The 21678-nt window shown below is 26.8% G+C and overlaps 5 protein-coding genes across 10 annotated transcripts; 3 read left to right on the top strand and 2 right to left on the bottom strand.

Annotated features, from left to right (window-relative positions):
* Positions 1 to 10: 10 nt before the first annotated feature.
* LOC122637817 (deubiquitinase OTUD6B) lies at positions 11 to 1987 on the top strand. The gene is made up of 4 exons (XM_043830213.1): positions 11 to 549; positions 704 to 1118; positions 1215 to 1434; positions 1518 to 1987. Exons 1-4 carry the CDS (start codon positions 480 to 482, stop codon positions 1701 to 1703), a joined length of 891 nt encoding a protein of 296 aa, XP_043686148.1. The 5' UTR covers positions 11 to 479; the 3' UTR covers positions 1704 to 1987.
* Positions 1988 to 3050: 1063 nt separating this feature from the next.
* Positions 3051 to 6219, bottom strand: LOC122637808 (lysine--tRNA ligase). Of its 4 annotated transcripts, none has more exons than XM_043830189.1 (8): positions 6067 to 6219; positions 5393 to 5552; positions 4847 to 5296; positions 4489 to 4734; positions 3989 to 4411; positions 3712 to 3905; positions 3457 to 3619; positions 3051 to 3241 (listed from the first exon to the last, which is right to left on the bottom strand). In XM_043830189.1, the coding sequence occupies exons 1-8, from the start codon at positions 6099 to 6101 to the stop codon at positions 3137 to 3139; spliced, it is 1776 nt and encodes a 591-aa protein (XP_043686124.1). In that variant the 5' UTR covers positions 6102 to 6219; the 3' UTR covers positions 3051 to 3136. The 4 variants fall into 4 exon arrangements, with proteins under 4 accessions (XP_043686124.1, XP_043686125.1, XP_043686122.1 ...); XM_043830190.1 differs by lacking the exon at positions 6067 to 6219 and adding an exon at positions 5639 to 5989 and having other exon boundaries at positions 3051 to 3263; positions 3412 to 3619; XM_043830187.1 differs by lacking the exon at positions 6067 to 6219 and adding an exon at positions 5639 to 5980.
* A 155-nt stretch (positions 6220 to 6374) lies between these two features.
* Positions 6375 to 8525, top strand: LOC122637809 (dynein axonemal assembly factor 6). Of its 3 annotated transcripts, XM_043830193.1 has the most exons (5): positions 7125 to 7260; positions 7374 to 7521; positions 7597 to 7796; positions 7877 to 8004; positions 8289 to 8525. In XM_043830193.1, exons 2-5 carry the CDS (start codon positions 7434 to 7436, stop codon positions 8416 to 8418), a joined length of 546 nt encoding a protein of 181 aa, XP_043686128.1. In that variant the 5' UTR covers positions 7125 to 7260; positions 7374 to 7433; the 3' UTR covers positions 8419 to 8525. The 3 variants fall into 3 exon arrangements, with proteins under 3 accessions (XP_043686127.1, XP_043686129.1, XP_043686128.1); XM_043830192.1 differs by lacking the exons at positions 7125 to 7260; positions 7374 to 7521 and adding an exon at positions 6375 to 6544; XM_043830194.1 differs by lacking the exons at positions 7125 to 7260; positions 7374 to 7521 and adding an exon at positions 7027 to 7069.
* Positions 8526 to 9589: 1064 nt separating this feature from the next.
* Positions 9590 to 14324, bottom strand: LOC122637826. Its single transcript, XM_043830239.1, has 10 exons — positions 13575 to 14324; positions 13202 to 13504; positions 12475 to 13118; positions 12194 to 12406; positions 11734 to 12051; positions 11432 to 11630; positions 11183 to 11355; positions 10982 to 11079; positions 10629 to 10890; positions 9590 to 10523 (listed from the first exon to the last, which is right to left on the bottom strand). The coding sequence occupies exons 1-10, from the start codon at positions 13705 to 13707 to the stop codon at positions 10014 to 10016; spliced, it is 2853 nt and encodes a 950-aa protein (XP_043686174.1). The 5' UTR covers positions 13708 to 14324; the 3' UTR covers positions 9590 to 10013.
* Positions 14325 to 16154: 1830 nt separating this feature from the next.
* Positions 16155 to 21161, top strand: LOC122637705 (sorting nexin-29). Its single transcript, XM_043830026.1, has 12 exons — positions 16155 to 16512; positions 16928 to 17190; positions 17282 to 17583; positions 17662 to 17784; positions 18019 to 18274; positions 18383 to 18509; positions 18625 to 18866; positions 18924 to 19139; positions 19257 to 19413; positions 19515 to 19655; positions 19728 to 19864; positions 20008 to 21161. The coding sequence occupies exons 1-12, from the start codon at positions 16486 to 16488 to the stop codon at positions 20087 to 20089; spliced, it is 2073 nt and encodes a 690-aa protein (XP_043685961.1). The 5' UTR covers positions 16155 to 16485; the 3' UTR covers positions 20090 to 21161.
* Positions 21162 to 21678: the final 517 nt, after the last annotated feature.

Below are 21678 nucleotides of genomic sequence, written 5' to 3'. Positions count from 1 at the left end.
TGGGAATGATATTTAAAAAAAAAAGAAAAAGAAGTAAACTATATTTGCGATATTGTACAAGTTTTAATAGATGTTAACGTAATTGATTAAATTTTGAAATAAGTAGATGATAACAAAAGAGGGCGCTGGATGGCGCGTTAAATCGAACATGGTTTTTACGCATCATGTCACGTTACATTTTCACACACTTTCTATTTCGTATTAATGACAAAAAAATATAACTGTTTTTTCTTTTCTTAAAATTACATTTCGATATAAAATCATTTTGAATTATCTCTTTTTATATCGTGGTGTAAATACAAAAGTATATGGTGTGTGAAGGTGAATGATATATTTTTAACATGGACCTACTAAATAGGCTATGTCTCAAGTCTTAAGTGTTAATCTGAAGATAATTTGTATTTTTTACGAAATTAATATCAAACGTCAAAGAAGAGAAAGATAATTAAATATTAGCTAAATATATCTACAAAAACAAAATGGATGAGTTACCACTTACCGAAGATCAGTTGTTACAGAAACATAAACGAGAACGAAAAGAATTACAAGGTACTTTATTCACTTTTATTAATTCTAACTTATTATTGTGTTAATGTCGCAATAAAAATATCAATATTTTTCAATCAAAAATACTTTATATGGCTATACTGTAATTAACAAAAATTGTAATACATAAATAATATATCTATATTATATATCGTAGCTCAGATACAGATACTGAAGAAATCAATCTGTAAAGGTGATAAAAAGAAGAAAAAAGAAGTTGCAGATGAAATTGCACGTAAAGAAGAGAATTTAGAAAAAAGGCAAGATGAAGAATTAGCCAGATGGAAAATATCTCAAGTTACATTGAATGATAAGGATACAGAGAATTTAGAAGAAACATATAATATAAATGATATAGAGTCTAAAGAATCTGAGAAAGTACAACAGAGAATTTCTAAAGCTCAACGAAGAAGATATAAAAAAGAAAATGCAGAGAGAGAACGTAATCAAAGAATTATAGAACAGGAAGCATTTGATGTGTATGGTAAGAGAAATGTTGAGATGCAATCTATACAAAAAATTCTTTATGAACGTGATTTAATGTTATATGAAATTCCAAGCGATGGTCATTGGTACGTTACATAATTTGAAATATTTTTAAGATATGTATAAATAATATTGAATTAATAGATTAATTAATGTACGATCATTTATTTCTTTTATTTCAGTTTATACAATGCAATTGCGCATCAACTTAAAATGCTTGGAGAAATCCCATTTAGCCTACATGATCTAAGAATGAAAACTGCCATATATTTAAGACAAAATAGAAATGATTTCTTACCATTTATCTCAAATCCAGATTCTGACCAGTTATTATCACCTGAGCAATATGAAAAATATTGTAATGATATAGTTGAAACTTGTACTTGGGGTGGTGCAATCGAGGTAAATATTGTAATAAGTCGCGTAATATTGTAAAAAGTGTGTGTTTGTGTCATTTATATATTGTAAATATGTGTCCAATGCAGTTGCAAGTATTGTCGCGCATTTTGGAACGCCAAATTGAAGTCATCCAAGCAACAGGTACTCCCTACATTGTTGGAGATGAATTCAGTAAGAAAAAAAGAATAATATTAACTTACCATCGTTATATGTATGAATTAGGTGCTCATTATAATTCTGTTACAAAATTTGTCAAAGAAGATGAGAGCTGATCATACATTCTATCATACTTAAATAACATTTATCTTAATACAAACATTCACTTATTATATAACGTGAAAAATAATTCTGATTTAATTTTACATATATCAGATTTATTAAACATGTCAAGGTTGATAAATACATTGAAATAACTAATAGTATCCAATATCTAATTTTCTCAAATCATGCAAATATTATCATTATACTAATGTTTTATAGATTTAATATGGTAATAAAAATAATTCAGTAGTCATATTTATTATTTTATTATTATTAGTTATCAATGCTCATAATAAAGCTTTACATTTCCATAATTTCTAAATATTTTTTTTATAGAAGTTTATTTTTTAAACATTAAAGCAGTTTTAATATTAACTTTTATAAAATAAAGTAAACTGCTATGTTTAATTATATGAACTATAATTCAAAAATATTTTTAAAACTATAGAAATATGAACAAAATTAATTAATACATGTTATAAAAATTAATTAATCAACTAGTCTTTTATTTTACTTACCCAATTGTAAAGAAAAACTTGTTTTACATTAAATAGAATGATAGTGATTTACTTACTTGATAAAATTCAGGTATTAGAAATATTCAGAAAAGATCAATTAAAAAAATGTAGTAATTTACAAAAGAACAATTACGATGCTGTAAAAATATTATCTAAATACACAGTACATATCAACAATGTTCTAAGATAAACATTTAGTTTACTGGTAACATTTCTCTATATATGGTGGTAACATTTTAATATTTCACATAAGAATTCATATATTTCAAAAAGAATTTACTCTGCAACCAAATTATCCAACATTTATATTCAACATTTTAAAAAGGAAATGATAGATTTATATAAAATCGGCAATAATATTCATGAAAACATAGAAGTTATCATCAATTAATTGACAGAACATCATTGGGAAAGACGTATTTCATTGAATATGCAATTAATATTTTTCATAAGATACAGTGAATCAGCGACATGTTATCGATTTTTTCTTGCATAATTATATTCAATTAACTCATATACTTTTTATTGTGTAGATTACGTATTGATCAATGACAATACGAACGAACTGCCTAATTTAGTATTTGACTTTTATAATATTGATTTTATATTTACTGTTGAATCGTTCTTGTTTTAAAATCTTAGTATTTAAATCAAAGTAAAATGTATTCTCTCTTTCCCTCTCCCTCTCTTCCTCCCGCTCTTTACGATAGAAAGCATATATTATATAAATAATATGAAATACCATGAACATATTTAAGTTAGAAAAATAAGTTACAAAATCTTGTAAATATCAATCTGTGTCAACATGTTTCCATATGAAGTAAATAATATACAAGATACTTGATTATCACTATGGCATTAATTTATTTAGTTTGTATAATAATTAAATGTTCTGTAAATTAGTATAAAAGATAAAAGCTTTTTCATTATTTTTCACAAGACTCTTTAATATTGTCATTAGACTTATCTTCAGATATTAATTTATTTTTGTTTGGTTCATCTGGTTTCATGGCTGGAAACAGTAATACCTCCTGAAAAAAATATTTGGTATTACTTGTATTTTAACACCCTCTCCTCTAAGGTCATAAAAAATAAGTTTGGCTCCAGACTCTCGCATTGCATGCACACGGCCAGCTATGCTATAAATTTCTTTTTCAAGAATTTCTCCATCTTTTACAACAGAACTAAATTTTTCAATTACGCGTAATTTACATTCTTTGTTTAAATTATACTATATAAATATTACCTTAATATTATTTGAGTCCGTCAAAAACATGCAAAGTCGATCTATACCCATCCCCCAACCTGCAGTTGGAGGTAGTCCATATTCTAAGGAGGTGCAGAAATTCTCATCTACCATTTGAGCTTCCTCATCTCCTGCTGCTTTATCTTTTGCTTGCTGTTCAAATCTAAAAAAAATAAAAAAGAAAAAAAAAACAACAAGAAAAAATTGTTTCCTTTATTTTTCGAGTTGAAAAGACAAATGAAAAGCAAAAAATACCTTTCTCTTTGCACTAGGGGATCGTTTAATTCTGTATATGCATTACAGATTTCCTTCTTCATAATGAATAACTCAAATCGTTCTGTAAGACCTGCATCTGAACGGTGCCATTTAGCTAATGGAGACATTATTTGTGGATGATCTAATATGTAAGTAGGATTTATACATTTTTCTTCTATAAATTCACCAACAAGCTGCCAATATTAGAAATATTACTATTTAATCAATAAAATTCTCCATTATATCGAGATTCTTTTATATCAATATAGATACCCACTTTATCTAATAACCTGGCAGTTGTTCTTGGTGGAGGACACTCAATCTCATGCTTTACACAAAGATCATTAAGCATTGTATTGGCTTCCAATATATCAAGCTTATCAGCATCTGGTAATTTTACTTCCAAAATTTCCTCTAAAGTTTTCATCATCGATATCCGTTTAAATGGTGGTGTAAAATCTATTTCTACTACTTCTCCATCAACTCCGTTTGGGTGATACAGTACTTTGTAACTACCGTGAATAGCTTTTACCATTCCAGAAATCATATCTTCTGTAATAGACATGAGATCATGATAGTCAGCATAAGCCATATAAAATTCACATGTCGTAAATTCAGGATTATGCGTCATGTCAATGCCTTCATTTCTGAACTGTCTACCAATTTCATAAACTCTGTCTATACCACCAACAACCAACATCTATATAAAATATAAAAGTTTGTTTATTTACATAACAATGTAGACTGTTTCTAATCGTATATAAATAAATTGTATACCTTGTGATAAAGTTCTGGAGCAATTCTCATATACAAATCCATATTTAATTCATTATGATGAGTAACAAAAGGTTTGGCTGTAGCACCACCAGCTATCATACTCATCATAGGAGTCTCAACTTCTAAGAAACCTAATTCATCCAAAAATTTACGCATATATGCAATTATTTTTGCTCGAGTATAAAATATTAGTCGCACTCTGTCATTTAAAATAAGGTCTAAATAACGTTGACGGTATCTTGTTTCCTAATGATATAAAAGTTTGTCATATATTATCATTATTATACCTAATGATATATAATATTTATCATATAAAGGATGCAATCTTATTAGTTATTATAGTATTTAAGATATTTACTTTATCTTTTAATCCAAAATGAAGATGCGGTAACATATGCAAACAAGGAGTAAGAAGAGTAATACTTTTTGGCATAATAGAAAATTCTCCTTTTTTGGTTTTTCCAGGATTTCCGATTACGCCGATTATATCGCCTCTCCTAATTTTGGATGTGTCCTTAACAAATTTATCTTCTCCTTCATAATGCCTTGCATTTGCCATTACTTGTATTTTAACACCCTCTCCTCTAAGGTCATAAAAAATAAGTTTGGCTCCAGACTCTCGTATTGCATGCACACGGCCAGCTATGCTATAAATTTCTTTTTCAAGAATTTCTCCATTTTTTACAACAGAACTAAATTTTTCAATAAAATTTTCTAATGAAATTGATACATCAAATTTATGTGGATATGGATGTTCATTTGCAGCTTTAAGTTGTTCAATTGCTTGAGTTCTCAACTTAAAATATTCCTAGAAATAAAAACAAGTATGAAACATATGTGAAAAAGAAGTACGTTTTGTGGTTGAATATGCTACATTGTAACTTGGTGTACTAATATTCTTTACATTTGGATTGATTTCTTCTTCTTTAACAGCCTTTTTCTCTGGAGTTTTAATAGAAATCTTCTTCGTTTGTACATTTTGAACTTCTTTTGTAGCCCTTTCTGCTTCTTTTACTGCTTTTTCATTCAATTTCTGTTCTGCCTTTAAACGCATCTTTAACTCCCTAAGAATAATATACAAAACAATATATAAAACAACGAATTTTTCCTTTGCACCACTATGATAAACATCTTTTATAAAAGTACAGACTTTATAGAAAATCGGCTTGTAGTTATTTGATAGAATGTAGCTTGAATTTTAGTGATATGCAATTTATTTAATGCTCTTACAGACTTATCAATACAAGTAAAAACTTTGGTTAGATTACTTAACATAATCACAAAATTCTCACTATATGTGTACTTATCACAAGAAATATATACATGCGTCTACAATAAGAGCATCAGATCAAAAATTTTTCGTAAAGTTATCACTATTTTTATATAGAAAATATCTCAAACTAGCCAACCGTTCATAAAGCAACGTGGCCGGTCTGTACAAAGGACTGATCACCGACACGTCAAAATCATAGAATATTAACGGACACGGAAAAGCATTTTCATATAAACATTTTCATGAAATCTTTATTAACAAAAATACAAAACAATATTTGCACTTCTTTTAATTGATTTACTTACTTCTTGGAAAGCTTTTCTTCCGTTACATCAGCCATCGCAAAAAAGTCTCATACAATATTTCCAAAGAGATGTTGGCGAAACTGAATATTTGTTAATCGTTTTTGCCTGTCCACATTTATTTCAAATATAGTAAAATATGATTTGTAAATATTCATAAAATGAATAAATGAAATCAACCAAAAATTAATTGATATTTTCACGTAAAAATCATAGTTATTACGTTTTATATATATATCTAATGAGCCAAATCGATTAGAATTCCAATCTACGCGCCATTTCTTAAATTTTAGAATATAGGAGGATTTGCTGTCATAACAACCAAATTTATTGATATTTGACGTAAAAAAGATTCGAGCTATTCAAAGTATGGACAGTTTTTTTGGATACAAAGAAATACAAGCATTACAGAATCTAATATCCCCTCCGAAAGACGATTCGGATTCTGAAGAATTGTATCAGAATGAAGCAAAGAGAAAAGGTGATTATTTTTATAAAAATCAATTCGTTATATAAAAGAAAGATTTCATTTGAAGTATTACGTATAAGTTAACTAATCGATTATTATTAAATAAAAGTATTTTTTTTTCTCTTTTAAAATCTTAATTCTTGATTCATTATATCTTATATAAAATCAACAAAACTTACCATAGACGAAATAACCAATATCAAATATGAAAATAAATCGTACCAATCCACAAAAAATGATTGAATTCAGTATATGAGGACATTTATTAGTTTCGCATATATACATCATTTTTAATTAAAATATCATCTTGTCCTGTTACTTAGATCAAAGCTTCTTAAATTGTGAATTGCGATCTCATATAGGGTCATGTAATTGAATGTGGGGATTTCGAAACATTTGGTAACGGTAAAAGATTTCTGAACCCATAACGGTTACAATTTAATTCAAAATCGCGTAATGAACCCAAGATATTGATTTTTACACCTATTTTATATACTTATTTAATCGAGATGGTGCAAAAATTTCTCAAGCGAAAGCGTGAATAAAAAAAATTTAAACCCTGTCTTGAATCATAGACTTTGATCATAGAGTAACTTTCAACCATTAATCAATTCGTTTTCACTATTTAAATTCACTAACCATCACTCCTTGTTTAAAAACAAAAGCCATGTAGCTCGCAAGGTTTCCTTCATCTTACCCAGTATAGAATAGTGATACATAAAACATAGGTATTATATCTATGGCAATGATTAAAATCCCGCGTATTACATAATTTTGAGATATTGTTTAAAAGTTTTGAATACCAATTCTTATTAACAACATTTTTTTGTTTTCTTTTTAGTATATAAATGTAAATAACAATACGACATTGACTATTTTTAACAAAAAGCCAAAAACAGAAATGAAAATCATGCAGATCTGGAGGCACAATTTCAAATCGTTTCTTTCTACCTTACCAGACGTGCATGTCGGAACACGGGTCGGCAATTGCCCGTCTATGATTTAAACAGTAATGATTTATTTATAATTAAAATAATGATTACATTAGTTATTTATATTTTTAGGTCCAGGTGATATAAAAGTTCAGAAAGATGTACCTTTTAATAATTTAAAACCACATGCTCCTCTTAAACAAAAAGATGATATTTGGCATTCCTCGGAAATACATACTCTTCCTATTTCTGAAATAAATGACCCAAGAAAAGTACCGGACTATGAAATCAAATTTAAACAGTCTGTGAAAACCGAAGATATTTTTTTAAATGTTAGTTTATTAGTGCTCTGTCTTATTTTAGATAAAAAGCATTTTTAAAAACATTAGTAATATTGGATTGTGTCATTCAGATGGGTTTTAAAACACCTAGCACTGCATCTTGCGAATGGATTTCCGTGTTAATAAAACTTCCTCAAGAAGTTCAAGAGAAGATCGAATTATCCGTTGAATCAAAGGTAGTTGATGTGCGTAGTCCTAAGTAAGTGAATGATGTTTTCTTCTTAAATAATATGTATTTATCTTATAGGACTTAATAGTTATTATTATATGTATCAGATTTTAAAAAATAGTTCAGATTTTGTGTTTTTATATTAATATTAGAATAGAGCGCATATCTTTTCGTCAAGATCTTTTGTATTTTATATGACAAAAATTATACTTTTATCTTAGTAATCCATTTTTTAAGTACTATCGTAAGAAGTTTAAATTTAAAAACTACTTTCATCTTTCTTTCTAAACATTAATTGTTCAATGCTTTTACAGATACCGATTGCATCTTCCAACACCTCATGAAGTAAATCCTAATGCATCATATGCAAAGTGGCATAATGATACTGACATGTTAGAACTCACTTTACAACTCGTTCGAGAATTAGATGACATAAACTTTTAATAAGTACATCAACAAAAAGACATTTGATTTGGATTAAATATTAGTAGGATACAATAAGTGAAAAAGAAGAAGAGGAACAAATTCAAATAAACAAATAAACAAATAAACGATATTTGCATTATTTATGAAACTTTAAATCTTTTTTATACTAATAAAAATATTCTTATGTATATAGATAAAATTGAAATTGAAAATTGCATTTTAACTATAATAATAATAATCAGAGATATAATTGTAAAATCACTTCTTTCTTTAAAATAAGAATTGTGACTATTGCTGATATTTTTACAATATAATAAATGATACAAAAACCATAAAAATAATAAATTTACATAGAAATTTGTTTTGCTTTTAGTACAGTGTATATAAGTATACAAATATAGTACATACACAGTATCTCAACAAAAAATGTTCACCAGGATTATGAAACCTGATCATTTTCATAAAAACGCTGGGACAAATTACTTTTCTTTTTGAGGGGGATAAAACCTTATCATAAAGTCACTTATTTTGGATTAATCCTCTAAGGGGTTGACAGTTTTCCCAAAATTTTAAATGACAGGGGCCAAGTAGTACATTATTGTAAAAGTCTTTTGCAATAGTGCTATTTTTTTAAATTTTATGTTAATGGTTTCCTTGAAAATACATTTCGAAGTTTTAAGTTTTTAAGACTTTTATTTTTATTTTATTAAATGTTCAAAATGTGTATTGCTGACCTTCGTGTAGTAATAAAATCCTTGCTCAGTGTTACATTGAAAATTCTGTGGTATATCTGGTTTATTTTAGTAAGTATGTGATAAACTATCTTGAAAATACTTGATCTGTTACAACTTCAATATTGTTCAATATCAGTTTTTAAAACAAGATTTTTCTGATCATTTAGACCATTGAATTATTTTCTATAAGAATATTTAAAATCCAGAATATATCTCGATATGCTAACAAATTGGCTTCAACTGTAAAACTTCAGTAGCGCATAGATTTTATTGTATTTTGTAATTTATAGAGATTAGCGTTACACATTTTGAGCATTTAATAGAATAAAAATTGTTTTCAATCTGAAAATTCAAAACGTATTTTCAAGGGAACTATTAAAAATTTATAAAAATTTTATAAAATATAAAATTAATAATATATAAAATTTAATAAATTTTATAAAATAGCACCATTGTAAAGTTTCAAATGTTTTATTTCTTTCAAATGATATATCACTTGAACCCTGTTGTCATTTATAATTTTTGAGAGGATTGTCAATTCCCTTAGGGGATAAGTCCAAAATGGGTGAATTTATGATAAGGACCTCTTGAAATGATATCCCTCTCGAAAACAAAAATAATTTGTCCCGACGTTTTTACAAAAACATTATTGGATTTCATAATTATCCAGGTGGATATCTTTTATTAGGCCACAATATGTATGTGTGGGTATGGATGTGCAATGTAATTTTAGTTTTTTATAAACGAACTATATACTATTTTTTAGTTTGTTTTTATAAATTACACACTACAGAGAATTACTGATCTCAGAAATAGGTTAATAGAAGACATTTCATCTTGTATAATTTGTGAAGGCACTTGCAATAAGGCTTTGTGCATTCAATAGCAGTCCATTGAGTTTACATCTCCTTGTTTATGCATTGTCAAGATGTCATCTAAAACAGATTCAAAACTGTTGGTATATCCTTTTAACCATCGACTTTTCTCTTCGATATAAGCATCAATATCGAAATTAAATATGACATCCAAAAAATCCTGTTTAGTTATATGAGAAATGTATTTAAGCATTTTCTTTTCTGTATTTTCATAATCTTTTCCTTGAGAATTATTATAAACAGTAGCTAAGAGCATTGCATCATTTGTATTTACAATTTCATCAATGATGTTATGAGAATTAGTTGCTTCTTCCTTTGATTGAATTACTGATGTATCTAGTATATGTTTTACGTATGAATTATCTATAACAGCACTATCCTTTGGTAAAGATACTTCAAGTAATGAATCATGAAATTTATATTTTAATAAAAATGTTTTTAATTTGTTTATAATCATAGCTGAAGCTTTACAGACTTCAAAATCGCTATCATCTTTTAAAGTGACTAACAAAACCTAAAACGTAAATATAAAAATTAATTTAGATTAATAAATAGATATACTACTGAAACATAGATTTCTATACACAATTCTTTATATACTATTTATTCTAGTACTTACACCTAGACAATTTTGCCTTGCAAGCTCATCTAATGCTTTATTTAATCTACGTTTTATTTCATTTTCATCCAATGCGACTATTTTTCTTTGTTCTTTAGAAAATGTTACATTTGGAAATGATCCATCTAACATTCCTTGATCACTTAAATGAGATTTGATAAAATGTTTCCAAAATTCTAATGCACTTATTTTAACTTCCCAATGTAAATCGAAAATGGCTGCCACAGACATAACTTCTAATATATAATTGATAGTACTTTTCCTGAAAATATATAATATACAGAAAATAAGACAATTCTTATAAACAATGTTAAATATAACTTGTTTAAGAAAATATTTAAGAATTAACTTACAACCACTTTCTATAAATATATAATTCTTTAATTAAAACCACGGCCTCTCTTCGAACTATACCTTCAGTTTCTTTATTGAATAATTTTATAATTATATCCTATAAATTAAAAATATAATTTTCTGTATACTGTTTTATAATTATTATAAAAATTATTGCTAACTATTTTTATTGAACTAATTTACTAACAATATAAACATACGGGAAAATCAAAGAAAGATAACTTTTCATCCCACAATTTATTTATACGAACAGTAGATGAAATAAAAATTAGAGCAGATGCTCGTACATAGCTTTCTCCATCCGTTAGTGCAATATCAATTGCCAATTGTAAGAACTGGTTAGAAAGTAAAAAATCTTGAAATGCTGGATATTCTGTAATATTTCTGTATTATTGAAATAAATACTTAATAATTATATTCAATTATATATAAATATTTATAATGCTTACTATCTTCTGAAATTATTGCAATAGTATTTAGTACTTCTAATACACTGTCTCTGACTTCCCAATTGGGATCATGTAATCTTTTATATAAAGTTGGACCAATTTCATTCATGTGACTATCTGAATCTATGAGTAATGCCAGATTTGGTGGCATAAAGTTTTGAATAGCCAATTTACATACTTTTAATGCTTTCACACAAAGCTATAAAAGAGATTAAATATTTAATACCATAAATTTAGATTTTAAAGGAGTAATTAAAAATTTTTTAGAAAGAAATATTGCTATATTCATTACATGTTCTTACCATGGGTAAAATACCTGGATGATTTAAAATTCCTTGTGCGAGAGATAATAAACATATAGTTTCAACACATTCTTGCCACTTTAATTTAAACTTTTCCGTCATAATGGCAAGACCATTAAGAAGAGATGCCAATAAAATAGGATTATCAACTATTGGGTCACCTTCTAATATTGACTTATAAATTATTTTCCTTGAATTATCTGGGAGTCCTGTTTTACTAGATTCTGAAGACGAACAATTTTTCGTCCCATCTCTTAAATCTGGCAGATAATTTTTCAAAATATGACATAGTGTTTGAAATGTAATAACTGCTACATCCTATATATAATGGAGATATATATATATATAAGAAGTTTAATTTTTTTGTGTTTAATATATTTGTTATGAAAAATATTAACTTATATTTAGAATCTTTAGAATACAAATACTATATAGTGATAATAATGTATTTTCCTCTTACCCTATCCATGATGTTTATTATCTCTAAAAGTAAATCAATTGATACTTTACAAATATGTTCTAATGGTAAATCACTTTTCCATATTACATCTCTTACATTATACAATAGTCTTTGCACAGGCATGCATGTTACATCAAAAATTTTGTTAATGAACATATCAAATAATTCATGATGTACATGATCTTTCCTAACACATATACAGAGTGGTAAAATCTGCAAAAAGAATTATGTAAGAATACATATTATATTTTAAAAAATTATATAACACCATACAACATTACCATCAGTACTATTGCTTGATGTTCAAATTTATGTTGTTCCGGCAGAGTAAACTCACATAGCATACGCAATTTTTTCCAATATATCATTAAAAACTTATTTGTTTTTATAAGTTCCACTATATATTTTTTTGATAGTAGCATCATTGATATATAACACATACCATAACTAAATTTTTGCCATACATCATTGTCTATAATCTTAGTGTTACTTATAATTCCACGTTTTAATTTTAAAAAAAGTAATAATAATAATAATTTATGTACATGCTGAAGAAATTTAGTACCGATGCATGCTTCGAAGAGAGCTTTTACTCTCATTTCTAAATTGAAGAGTTCTTCAAATAACTCTGGGATTTTACTATCCATGCTTACAAACAATGTATTTTCAAAAATGCTTGTCACTAAATCTAAAGTGGTACATAATAATTTGTTTTCATCCAAATAACTTTCCTCTAAAGTTTGATGTATTTGAGGATTAAAAGTATTATTTATTAATGGATCAGTTATTGCAGATATAATTTCTGTACAAATATTTATATTCTGTTGTTCATGTGAAAGAAGAGTCCATAAAAACTTCTGACTCTCATGAGTAATATACATTGTGTAATTTCTATGAGCACACTTTACAATATCTTTCCAGACACCTGAATATAAAATAAATTTATACTAATTGCCTTATATAATAAGAAAAATGATAAATAATTAGCAAGTAATAATGATAACATACCTGACTCAAATATCCATTCTCTACCGCTTCTATGTTTAATTAAATCTGAGAGCATTTGTATATAAGCAATTTTAATCGATGCAGGTAAATCTTCATTAGAAGGTTGGATGATAGTGCAAAGTTTATTATATACATCGTGACATTGCCACCGGTGAAAATCTAATTCATTGGAGGCAACTAAGCCCACGAGTTTTAATGTAAATATTATTACAGGTCGAGATGGCTTACAATTAGAATCCCATGTATTTAGAGCTTGTATCACCCATTTTTGAAGAACTTCAGAATGTTGCTGATCTTTTAAAGCTGAAAGTATCAATTTATTTTAATATAGACAATTAATAAAATGCAATATAACATCTATTTACTGTCTTACATTGTTTCCTTATATTTTCTCTTATATGAGTCAATAGAAGATCAACATAAGTTACGGAGGTAATGTTATAATTAGGTAAGAGAAAAACTTCTAAAACTTCCAATAATCTTTTATCTATCTCGAACGTTGCCATTGTATTCGATTTACCGTAATAAATTCTTGTTCTTTTTTATTTTTACAAGAATATACGAGGCGTAGACATTTTATTACAACCACAATTAATTTTACAACACGAACAAAACATTGCTAGCTCAAGAAATAAATAACCGATGATTGCTTCGTCGCATAAGATATTTGATTATATATTGTAATCAGGATAAATAAAGATTACATGAAATGTTTTGCAATCATCATCCATCGATAACGTATAAAAAAATGAAACGCGTTGTAAGTAAAGCATGTATTGGTAACACAACGTTTCTTCACAATATCAAATTTTCATTGTTTCGTTGTGTTTCGTTGATTTTGTAGCATCTGTGTGATTCATGTAGCGTTTGAAACATGATCCGTGATTAGTATAACAACGAATATACGTTTGCATGAAATAGTACTACGTGCTATTTCTAAAATCTTTGTTCTCATTGGCCGCTTTGACATCTTCTATACAAGTTTTTCTTAAACATGGAAAAATTTATTGACGATCATTGATTCTTGAAGATGTCGCAATTGCTCGTAGGACTTAGCACATGTTAACGTAAGATTAACAAGATATTTTTCCTTAGGGCAAATATATTTACTAGATACATTGTATAGAGAAAGTTTACACGTATAGATGACAAGTTAATTTATATTCCGGAATAGCAAAAAACAACTAATATTCTTAAAGGCGTGTTCAGAAAACAATGCAATCGATGACACAGAATAGGAACTGTTACAAATTGCCAACTGTTGTTGCAGTATTAGTTTTGGGACTCTGTTCTAACTTATTGCAATGTTACATATATTTACGATTTAAATGGTGAAAATGCGCATACATTCTGACACGGTATTTTTAAACATAAATTTGTAATATTTGCAATTGAAAACGTGCACGTTTCCCGTTGCATTTGGCAACGTCGGAAAATATATGCATTTTCTACAAATATCTATCAGAAATATCATGACACTGATTGGAAAGTTACTATATCATGTTTAATTATAATTTTATATTAATTGATAGAATTAATAAAACTGAAGGGAAAATGTTTTTTTTCTTTTTTTTTCTTTTTTTTTTTTTAAAGCACAAAATTTATATAATTTTTAAAAAAAATTTATATTTTACACGATTTTTACATTACAAAGAAAAAAAATGATTATAGGAATTAATAATTTTGTTTTATATCTTAATAAATGTTATAATGTGGAAATGTTACATGCTGTATTTTTATTCAATATTACATGTAATATTTTTGTGATATATAAAATAATTATATTTTAAAAATTCAAGCATTTCTTTCATGTTGTGTAGCTTGTATTTCTATTAATAAATTGTGAAAGTAAATTAAATATTTTACATAAAACATGGTTTATTTTCATTACCATCTTATTCCTAATTCTTAAAGTAAAAAATAAAATTGAGTAAAATTAAATTGTATAACATTAAATAAATACTGATATAATTTGCATGTTTTTGAATTAATATAAATGGGAGAAAACATATATTCATATTTTCTAAAGTGTCCGTAATCGATGTTTTTATTATAATATCTTCTAAATCTTGTTTTCAAAAAAATTGTATGTTTGTCTAGAGGTATAAACCATTATTGCATCTTAAATAAAAGCTTAAAAAAAAAAAAAAAAAAAAAACGTACCATTGCACTTTCAAATGTCAGTAATACTAATCTAGAGATTTTTTATTACGATCTTTTGCAATTTGCCAATTACGTATACGCAACTATTCGTGAATAGAACCTTGGATTTGAAGTTACAAAAGTCAAAAATGGCAAAAGACTTGAGACTTGTCAACACTTTAGATTTTGTATGTTTCCAATTAGATTTAAAATTATTCGAATTTGTCACCAACATAAACGAAATAAATTCGAAACGATTCGACAGTATTTTATATTCCATCTTTATGTATATAAATATATTTTTATTGTTTTCTAAATTCCTTATTTGTTATTTTTTCTTTGTTCTATAAGAATCGACATAATTTCGCAGTGTACGGAAATTATTGATAAAGAAATATAAGAATTTTTTTCACACTCTATAGTTATTCAATTTGGGTATTATAATTAAATTTTGTAACGTCTTTTAAGGAATTATTGACGTTAACTTTAAGATATAGATTTTATCATTAACATGAAAATATTGGAACAGAATGGATTGTAAAAATTTTTGCTTTTAACAAATTATATCGAGTTGAAATTAATAAAGAAGGTAAATGAATGAATATTCGTTTTTGTTTGAGCATACAACTTTGCGAGTGCTTAATAAGGAAAATTATAGAAACGCTACCAATTGACGTTGAATAGATAATAATGTAATAAATGTTTCTTATTGGTAGCCACGCACTTTCATCTTTGAGTTCCTCTATAAGAAGTTATTATTCATCTTGTCGAGTTTGTACACGCGCGCGTGCGTATTAACTGTTTATCATGCAAGAGAAATGAGACGACTCGATCAGCTGTTTCCTCACCCATTTTTGTTAGTTGATATGTCATATGATCTATATAGTTCGAATAATTGTGATACGATACTGCACGGTCTTGCTTTTGAATTTTAATTAAATAAATTAAAAGAATAATATTGTGATGTATTCAGATTAAAAATATTAATTCACTACGCGTTATGCCATAACGAAATTTAAATATCGTAATATATTTCGAAATGAATAGCCATTTATCAACTTTGAATACCATTAAATAGTGTATTAAGAAACATTCGGTCGAATAGTTTGACGATTATTTATTATATATTCTATAGAAGAATTATGACAGTTATCTCCACTAGTTTCACGGTAAGTCCAACGAAGAGACAATTGTTTTTATCATCATATTTTATCATAATTTCATGGTCAAATAAGTGAAAATCCGTTTTACACCTTTTGTGATAATTATCTTTGTTAAGACCTATAAATTTGCCATTAAAATCATAAATTCTGGTATTTATGTCCAGATATTATTTAAATAATAGAAAGTAAAGAAATAGCCATGTGAATAAAAATAAATTTCTTTATAATTATTATAAGTTGATTGTATCCATTCATTAAATGATAATACATTGACTACCATAAAAATAAATGTTTCTTATAGTTCTTTCATATATAAGAATTTTTGTTGGTAAACAATATTATTTTCAGAATTAATATCTTTTACAAGTATTTCAATAATTATTATATATATAATATTTTTATAAAATGAATCATATTTTAGGCTTTGCAAATGATGTCAGCTATGGTACCAGGTACAAATAATATTATGAATAATGAACAAAGTCGTCATCACACAATGGAAAGACAAAAGTTACTTGAAGACTTGTTGGATGCTGCAAAAAAGTGTTACGTTAGATTTGGAGGTCGTGCAGAATTAGCAACAGAATCGGACGCATGTGTTGCTCAACTTTGTTTTATACTCGAAGTAATTTTTAGTCATGGGTTGCGCACTAATTGTATAGAAAAAGTTAATTTAGCTTTAAAGTAAATATTTTATTTGTCTATGATCATCTTTTATAAAAGTCTTTGTTGTCTTATCATGTATTATAATGAAGAAAATATTGATTTTTTATAGACATGTTTCTGCTTTAGTATCTGGTAGCAATGCTAAATCTTTGAATACAATTGATGCAGCGTTCTGGCCTTGTATAAAAGATCAATTAACATGGCACGAACAAGAACGTTTTAGTGTTTTAAGAAAGGTACGCACTGATTATGGCCGTGGTAGAGCATGGCTAAGAGCAATTTTAAATGAACGCTCTTTGGAACGAAATTTACATACTATTATAAATCCAGATAAATTATCTTCATTTTATGAAGAATGGGCTTTTTTATTGGATCAAGAGAAGTGTGCAGCATTGCCAAATGTAGCAGCAGGTGATTTCTTATGCATAGAACTATATGCAAACAATTAGAAAATAATACATTAAATATAAAATCATCTTTTACTTTTAGGTCTTAGTGCAATTTTATTCGCAATAAGAATAGATAATGAAGAATTGGACAACAATTTAAAAGTCAAAAATTCTGAAAAATTGAATGGCGAACAATCAGAACTTATCATATCTATTATGCCAGGTTTTTCTTCTTTCTTATATTTATTTTTAATTTTTGTTATACTAATAATTAATTTGAACATCTATATTTAATTTTGATATTCTATTTTATGCAATTGCTTTTTTTTTATTTTGTAAAAAAAAAAAAAGGAAGTTTTGATAGCTTTTTTTTTTAATTTACCATATTGTAGATAGGAAAACAAATATAATGGTTTCTTAGAGATTAACTAATATTAACAACTCATATATTTTAAAGGCTCTCTGAATTTAAAACAAGGAAAGGTACAAAAAAAAGTACCAACTCATATTATTTCTTTTGACAATGATAGCGAAGAACAAGGACAATCTGATGTTAGTACTGATGTTAGTACCAGTATTAATGAGCACATTTCTTTTAATAATGCTTCTATTTTAACAAAACATTCTTCATCTCCATCTATATCAGAAGTGCAACTGGATTTCGACGATTATAATGCCGTTGCGAATACAAGTTCTACAGAAAATGAATATGGGTAACAAGTTATTTATGAATCCCGTGCACATTACAAATTTATTTATATCATATCATATTTTTATGAAGAATTTTTTTCATTAATATGAAACTACTTTATCTCCATTAGTGAATCTCTGGATGAAGCAAAGATATTAACTCCTGTGACAGATTCTGATAACTTAGGTCTTGTTCCCACATCACCTCTAGATCAGACATTTGATGACATGTTAATTAATTTGCCAAATTATTTAAATGTAAGTAATCATAAAGACCAATTTATTTTGATCGAGTTGTCTCTATAAAAATTATTATAAATGGATTTCAATATTTTTTGTTCAATTTGTATATTATTCTTATAATTATGTTCAGGAAACAACAGAAATTACTGAACCTGCAGTAGAAGCGACAGAACATCTTATTAATTTAGATGATCGTAGAAATACAGAAGATTTAGATGCAGAAACATTACGGTTGAAACTTTTAACTATGAATGAACTCCTAGAACAAGCTAGAGAGGATGCTATGACCAGCAGATTGCTGTTAAATCGCTTTCAAAGACAGCATCAAAATTTTGTTGAAAAACATCAACTCCAATTGCAGACATTAAACAGGTGATTGTTTATATCTTTTATCTTTTCAAATTTATCTTATCATTCACTTTAAAACAGGGAGAATGAACTCTTAAGGCAACAATTACGTAAATATGTGACAGCTGTACAAATGCTAAGAAAGGAATCTGATTCTACTTATTCAATAAAAAGAGACGCTTCGCCAACTCGTCACAATGAAGCAGAACAGTATGAAGCAAAGTTGATTCAAGTTGCAGATATGCATGCAGAATTAATGGAATTCAATGCTAAGTTAACTTTACAATTGGCAAATAGGTATGAATTGTATGGACAAGAGTGAAAAATGACATTCGTTTTGATGTTTATTAGTTGTTTTTATGAAATAGTCTCAGTATTATTTACTTTTATAATAAATAATAATTCAATTATCAGGGACAAATTAATACAAATTTTGCAAACTGAATTGAAGTGCCTTCGAGGTTCTTTCAATGAGGATGATTTACCATTGGAATCTCCATGCCTTATTCATATATGGATACCATCTGTTTTCCTAACAGGACAGCCTTCTGATATTCATCATGTATATCAAGTAATTATGATGGAGGAAAAACAAAGCATTTGGCATTAAATAAGAAAGAAAAAATTTATTATCACAGTTTTTCATTAAATTTACAATCTTGCAAATTCTAGATATACATACGTATACGGGATATTGAATGGAATATTTATAGGCGATATGCACAATTTTATGAATTTCATAAGGAATTAATAAAACATGATGCGATTGTGACTGCTTATGAATTTCCTCCAAAGAAAACAATAGGAAATAAAGTAATATATTCAGTAAAAACAGAAAGTGAATATAATATGTATGAACATATCATGATTATGATTTTTTGTTAGGATGCTAAATTTGTAGAAGAAAGGAGACAAAAATTACAAGAATGGCTAAGACGTGTTGTTGGGCGATTAACACAATGTTCTACGTTTTCTTCTAATCCAAGTAGACAAACTCTCGTATCATTGTTACCTTTTTTTGGGTAAGTGATTTGTTTTCATTAAATATTTTCATTATCTCTTTCTATTATGTTACAAAATTATAAAACAATAAAAATTATCGTTTGAATATATAATATCATCGTTTTTATATATAGTTGCTTAACAATATAAATTTTATTTTTAGTGACAGACCCAATGCTGATAATATAAACAAAAATAATACCACAAAAAATGCACTATCTTCTCCTCAATATATGGGTTTATAATGATGGCTTACATAGACTTTGTATATAAAAATATTCTTTAATTTAATGAACAAACTGTTTTATATGTATATCTTGAAATAGATGTATTATATCATGCAAATATAGTGGCTCACAAAAGTATTTAAATGCTCGCTATTAAAACTTTAAACAATAAAAAAATGCATATTAGATTTAAGTTCTGAAAGTAATGTTACACTAAATATCGTATTATAAGCCTAATTCAGTGATTTTCATGGTAAAATTACAAATAAGAAACAAGCGTTTGAAATTTGCAAAAGAATATATAAGTAAAGATAATGCTTTCTGAGATAAAGTTATTTTTTCTGACAAAAACAAATTTAATATATTTGATTTATTGTTAGTAATATATAAATTTAATATATTAAATCAGATGGATGTTATTATGTTTAGAGAAAATCCAATTCAGAAATAAATGTTCAAAATTTACATCTGACTATAAAACACAGTAGTGATTCCATGATGTTGTAGAGGTCTGCGATTGCAAATGGTATTAGAATATTTAAAATGTAACATGCAAACGTTAAAATAATATCATAGATGGTATTTTAGATAAATATATGTATTTAAATATTCTAAAAAATAATTTGAAAAGAAGTGCTATGAAATTAGAATTATTAGAAAATTTTTGTTCCCAACAAGACAATGATACCAAGCATATGGTCAAAATTGTAAAAAAATGTATTATGTACATTTTACGTATTACACACATGTATTACATACATTTTATATATTACATACATCCCCACAAAGTCCGGAAATTAACCCCATCGAACATTTATGGACGGAAATAGGCAAGAGATTAAAAAAATTCTAAAATGTATATAACTTCGAAAAATGTACTAAAACAGAAAATTTTAGAAGTATGGAATTCTATTCAATCTACAACTACAAAGCTAGTTCCCAGCATACAACACCGTCTCAAACCCATAATTGAAGCTAAGAGAGATCCAATTGAATATTAAATAAAATAAAATACGTATAATTAATACCGTTCAAATACTTTTGTGACGCTATTTCGATAAATCTTTGCAACGAATGTTTTATATAGATTGTACGAATGTTTTATTATATTAAATATTATTCGATTCACTTCAAATTTCGTATATATAATCTCGATAATTGTGCCTTATAACAGTCACAACATTATTTTCAGAACTTAAGTGTAACGTGCATATTTTTATTACTTAGTTTTCAAATACTTTTTAAGTGTTCAAATACTTCCACGGGCCTCTGTATATACTCTTCAGATATATATAATTGCATGTATACAGTCTAAATATAATAAGGAATTATGATTAGTCATATATCTTTGATAAAATTACTAATTATAGTAATAATAAGTAAAATAATGTTTCACATGTTTAATTATTCATAGATAAAACTTTTCGCAATAAGAAATTAAAATTTAAACAAATTTGCACGTGTTCTGATTTTGATTCGAAAAGGATAACATTCGAATTTATTCGTAACAATGATACGAATATATTTAAAAATTATACAAGATAAATATCACAAAGTATGTGAATTGTACATATTTCTTCTTGTAAAAATTCGACTAGGATAAAAAA

The sequence above is a fragment of the Vespula pensylvanica genome, chromosome 2, assembly GCF_014466175.1.
Source record: "Vespula pensylvanica isolate Volc-1 chromosome 2, ASM1446617v1, whole genome shotgun sequence".
NCBI lineage: Eukaryota > Metazoa > Arthropoda > Insecta > Hymenoptera > Vespidae > Vespula > Vespula pensylvanica.
The sequence above is the reverse complement of the archived record's forward strand: the minus strand, read 5'-3'. Positions and strand labels throughout refer to the sequence as shown.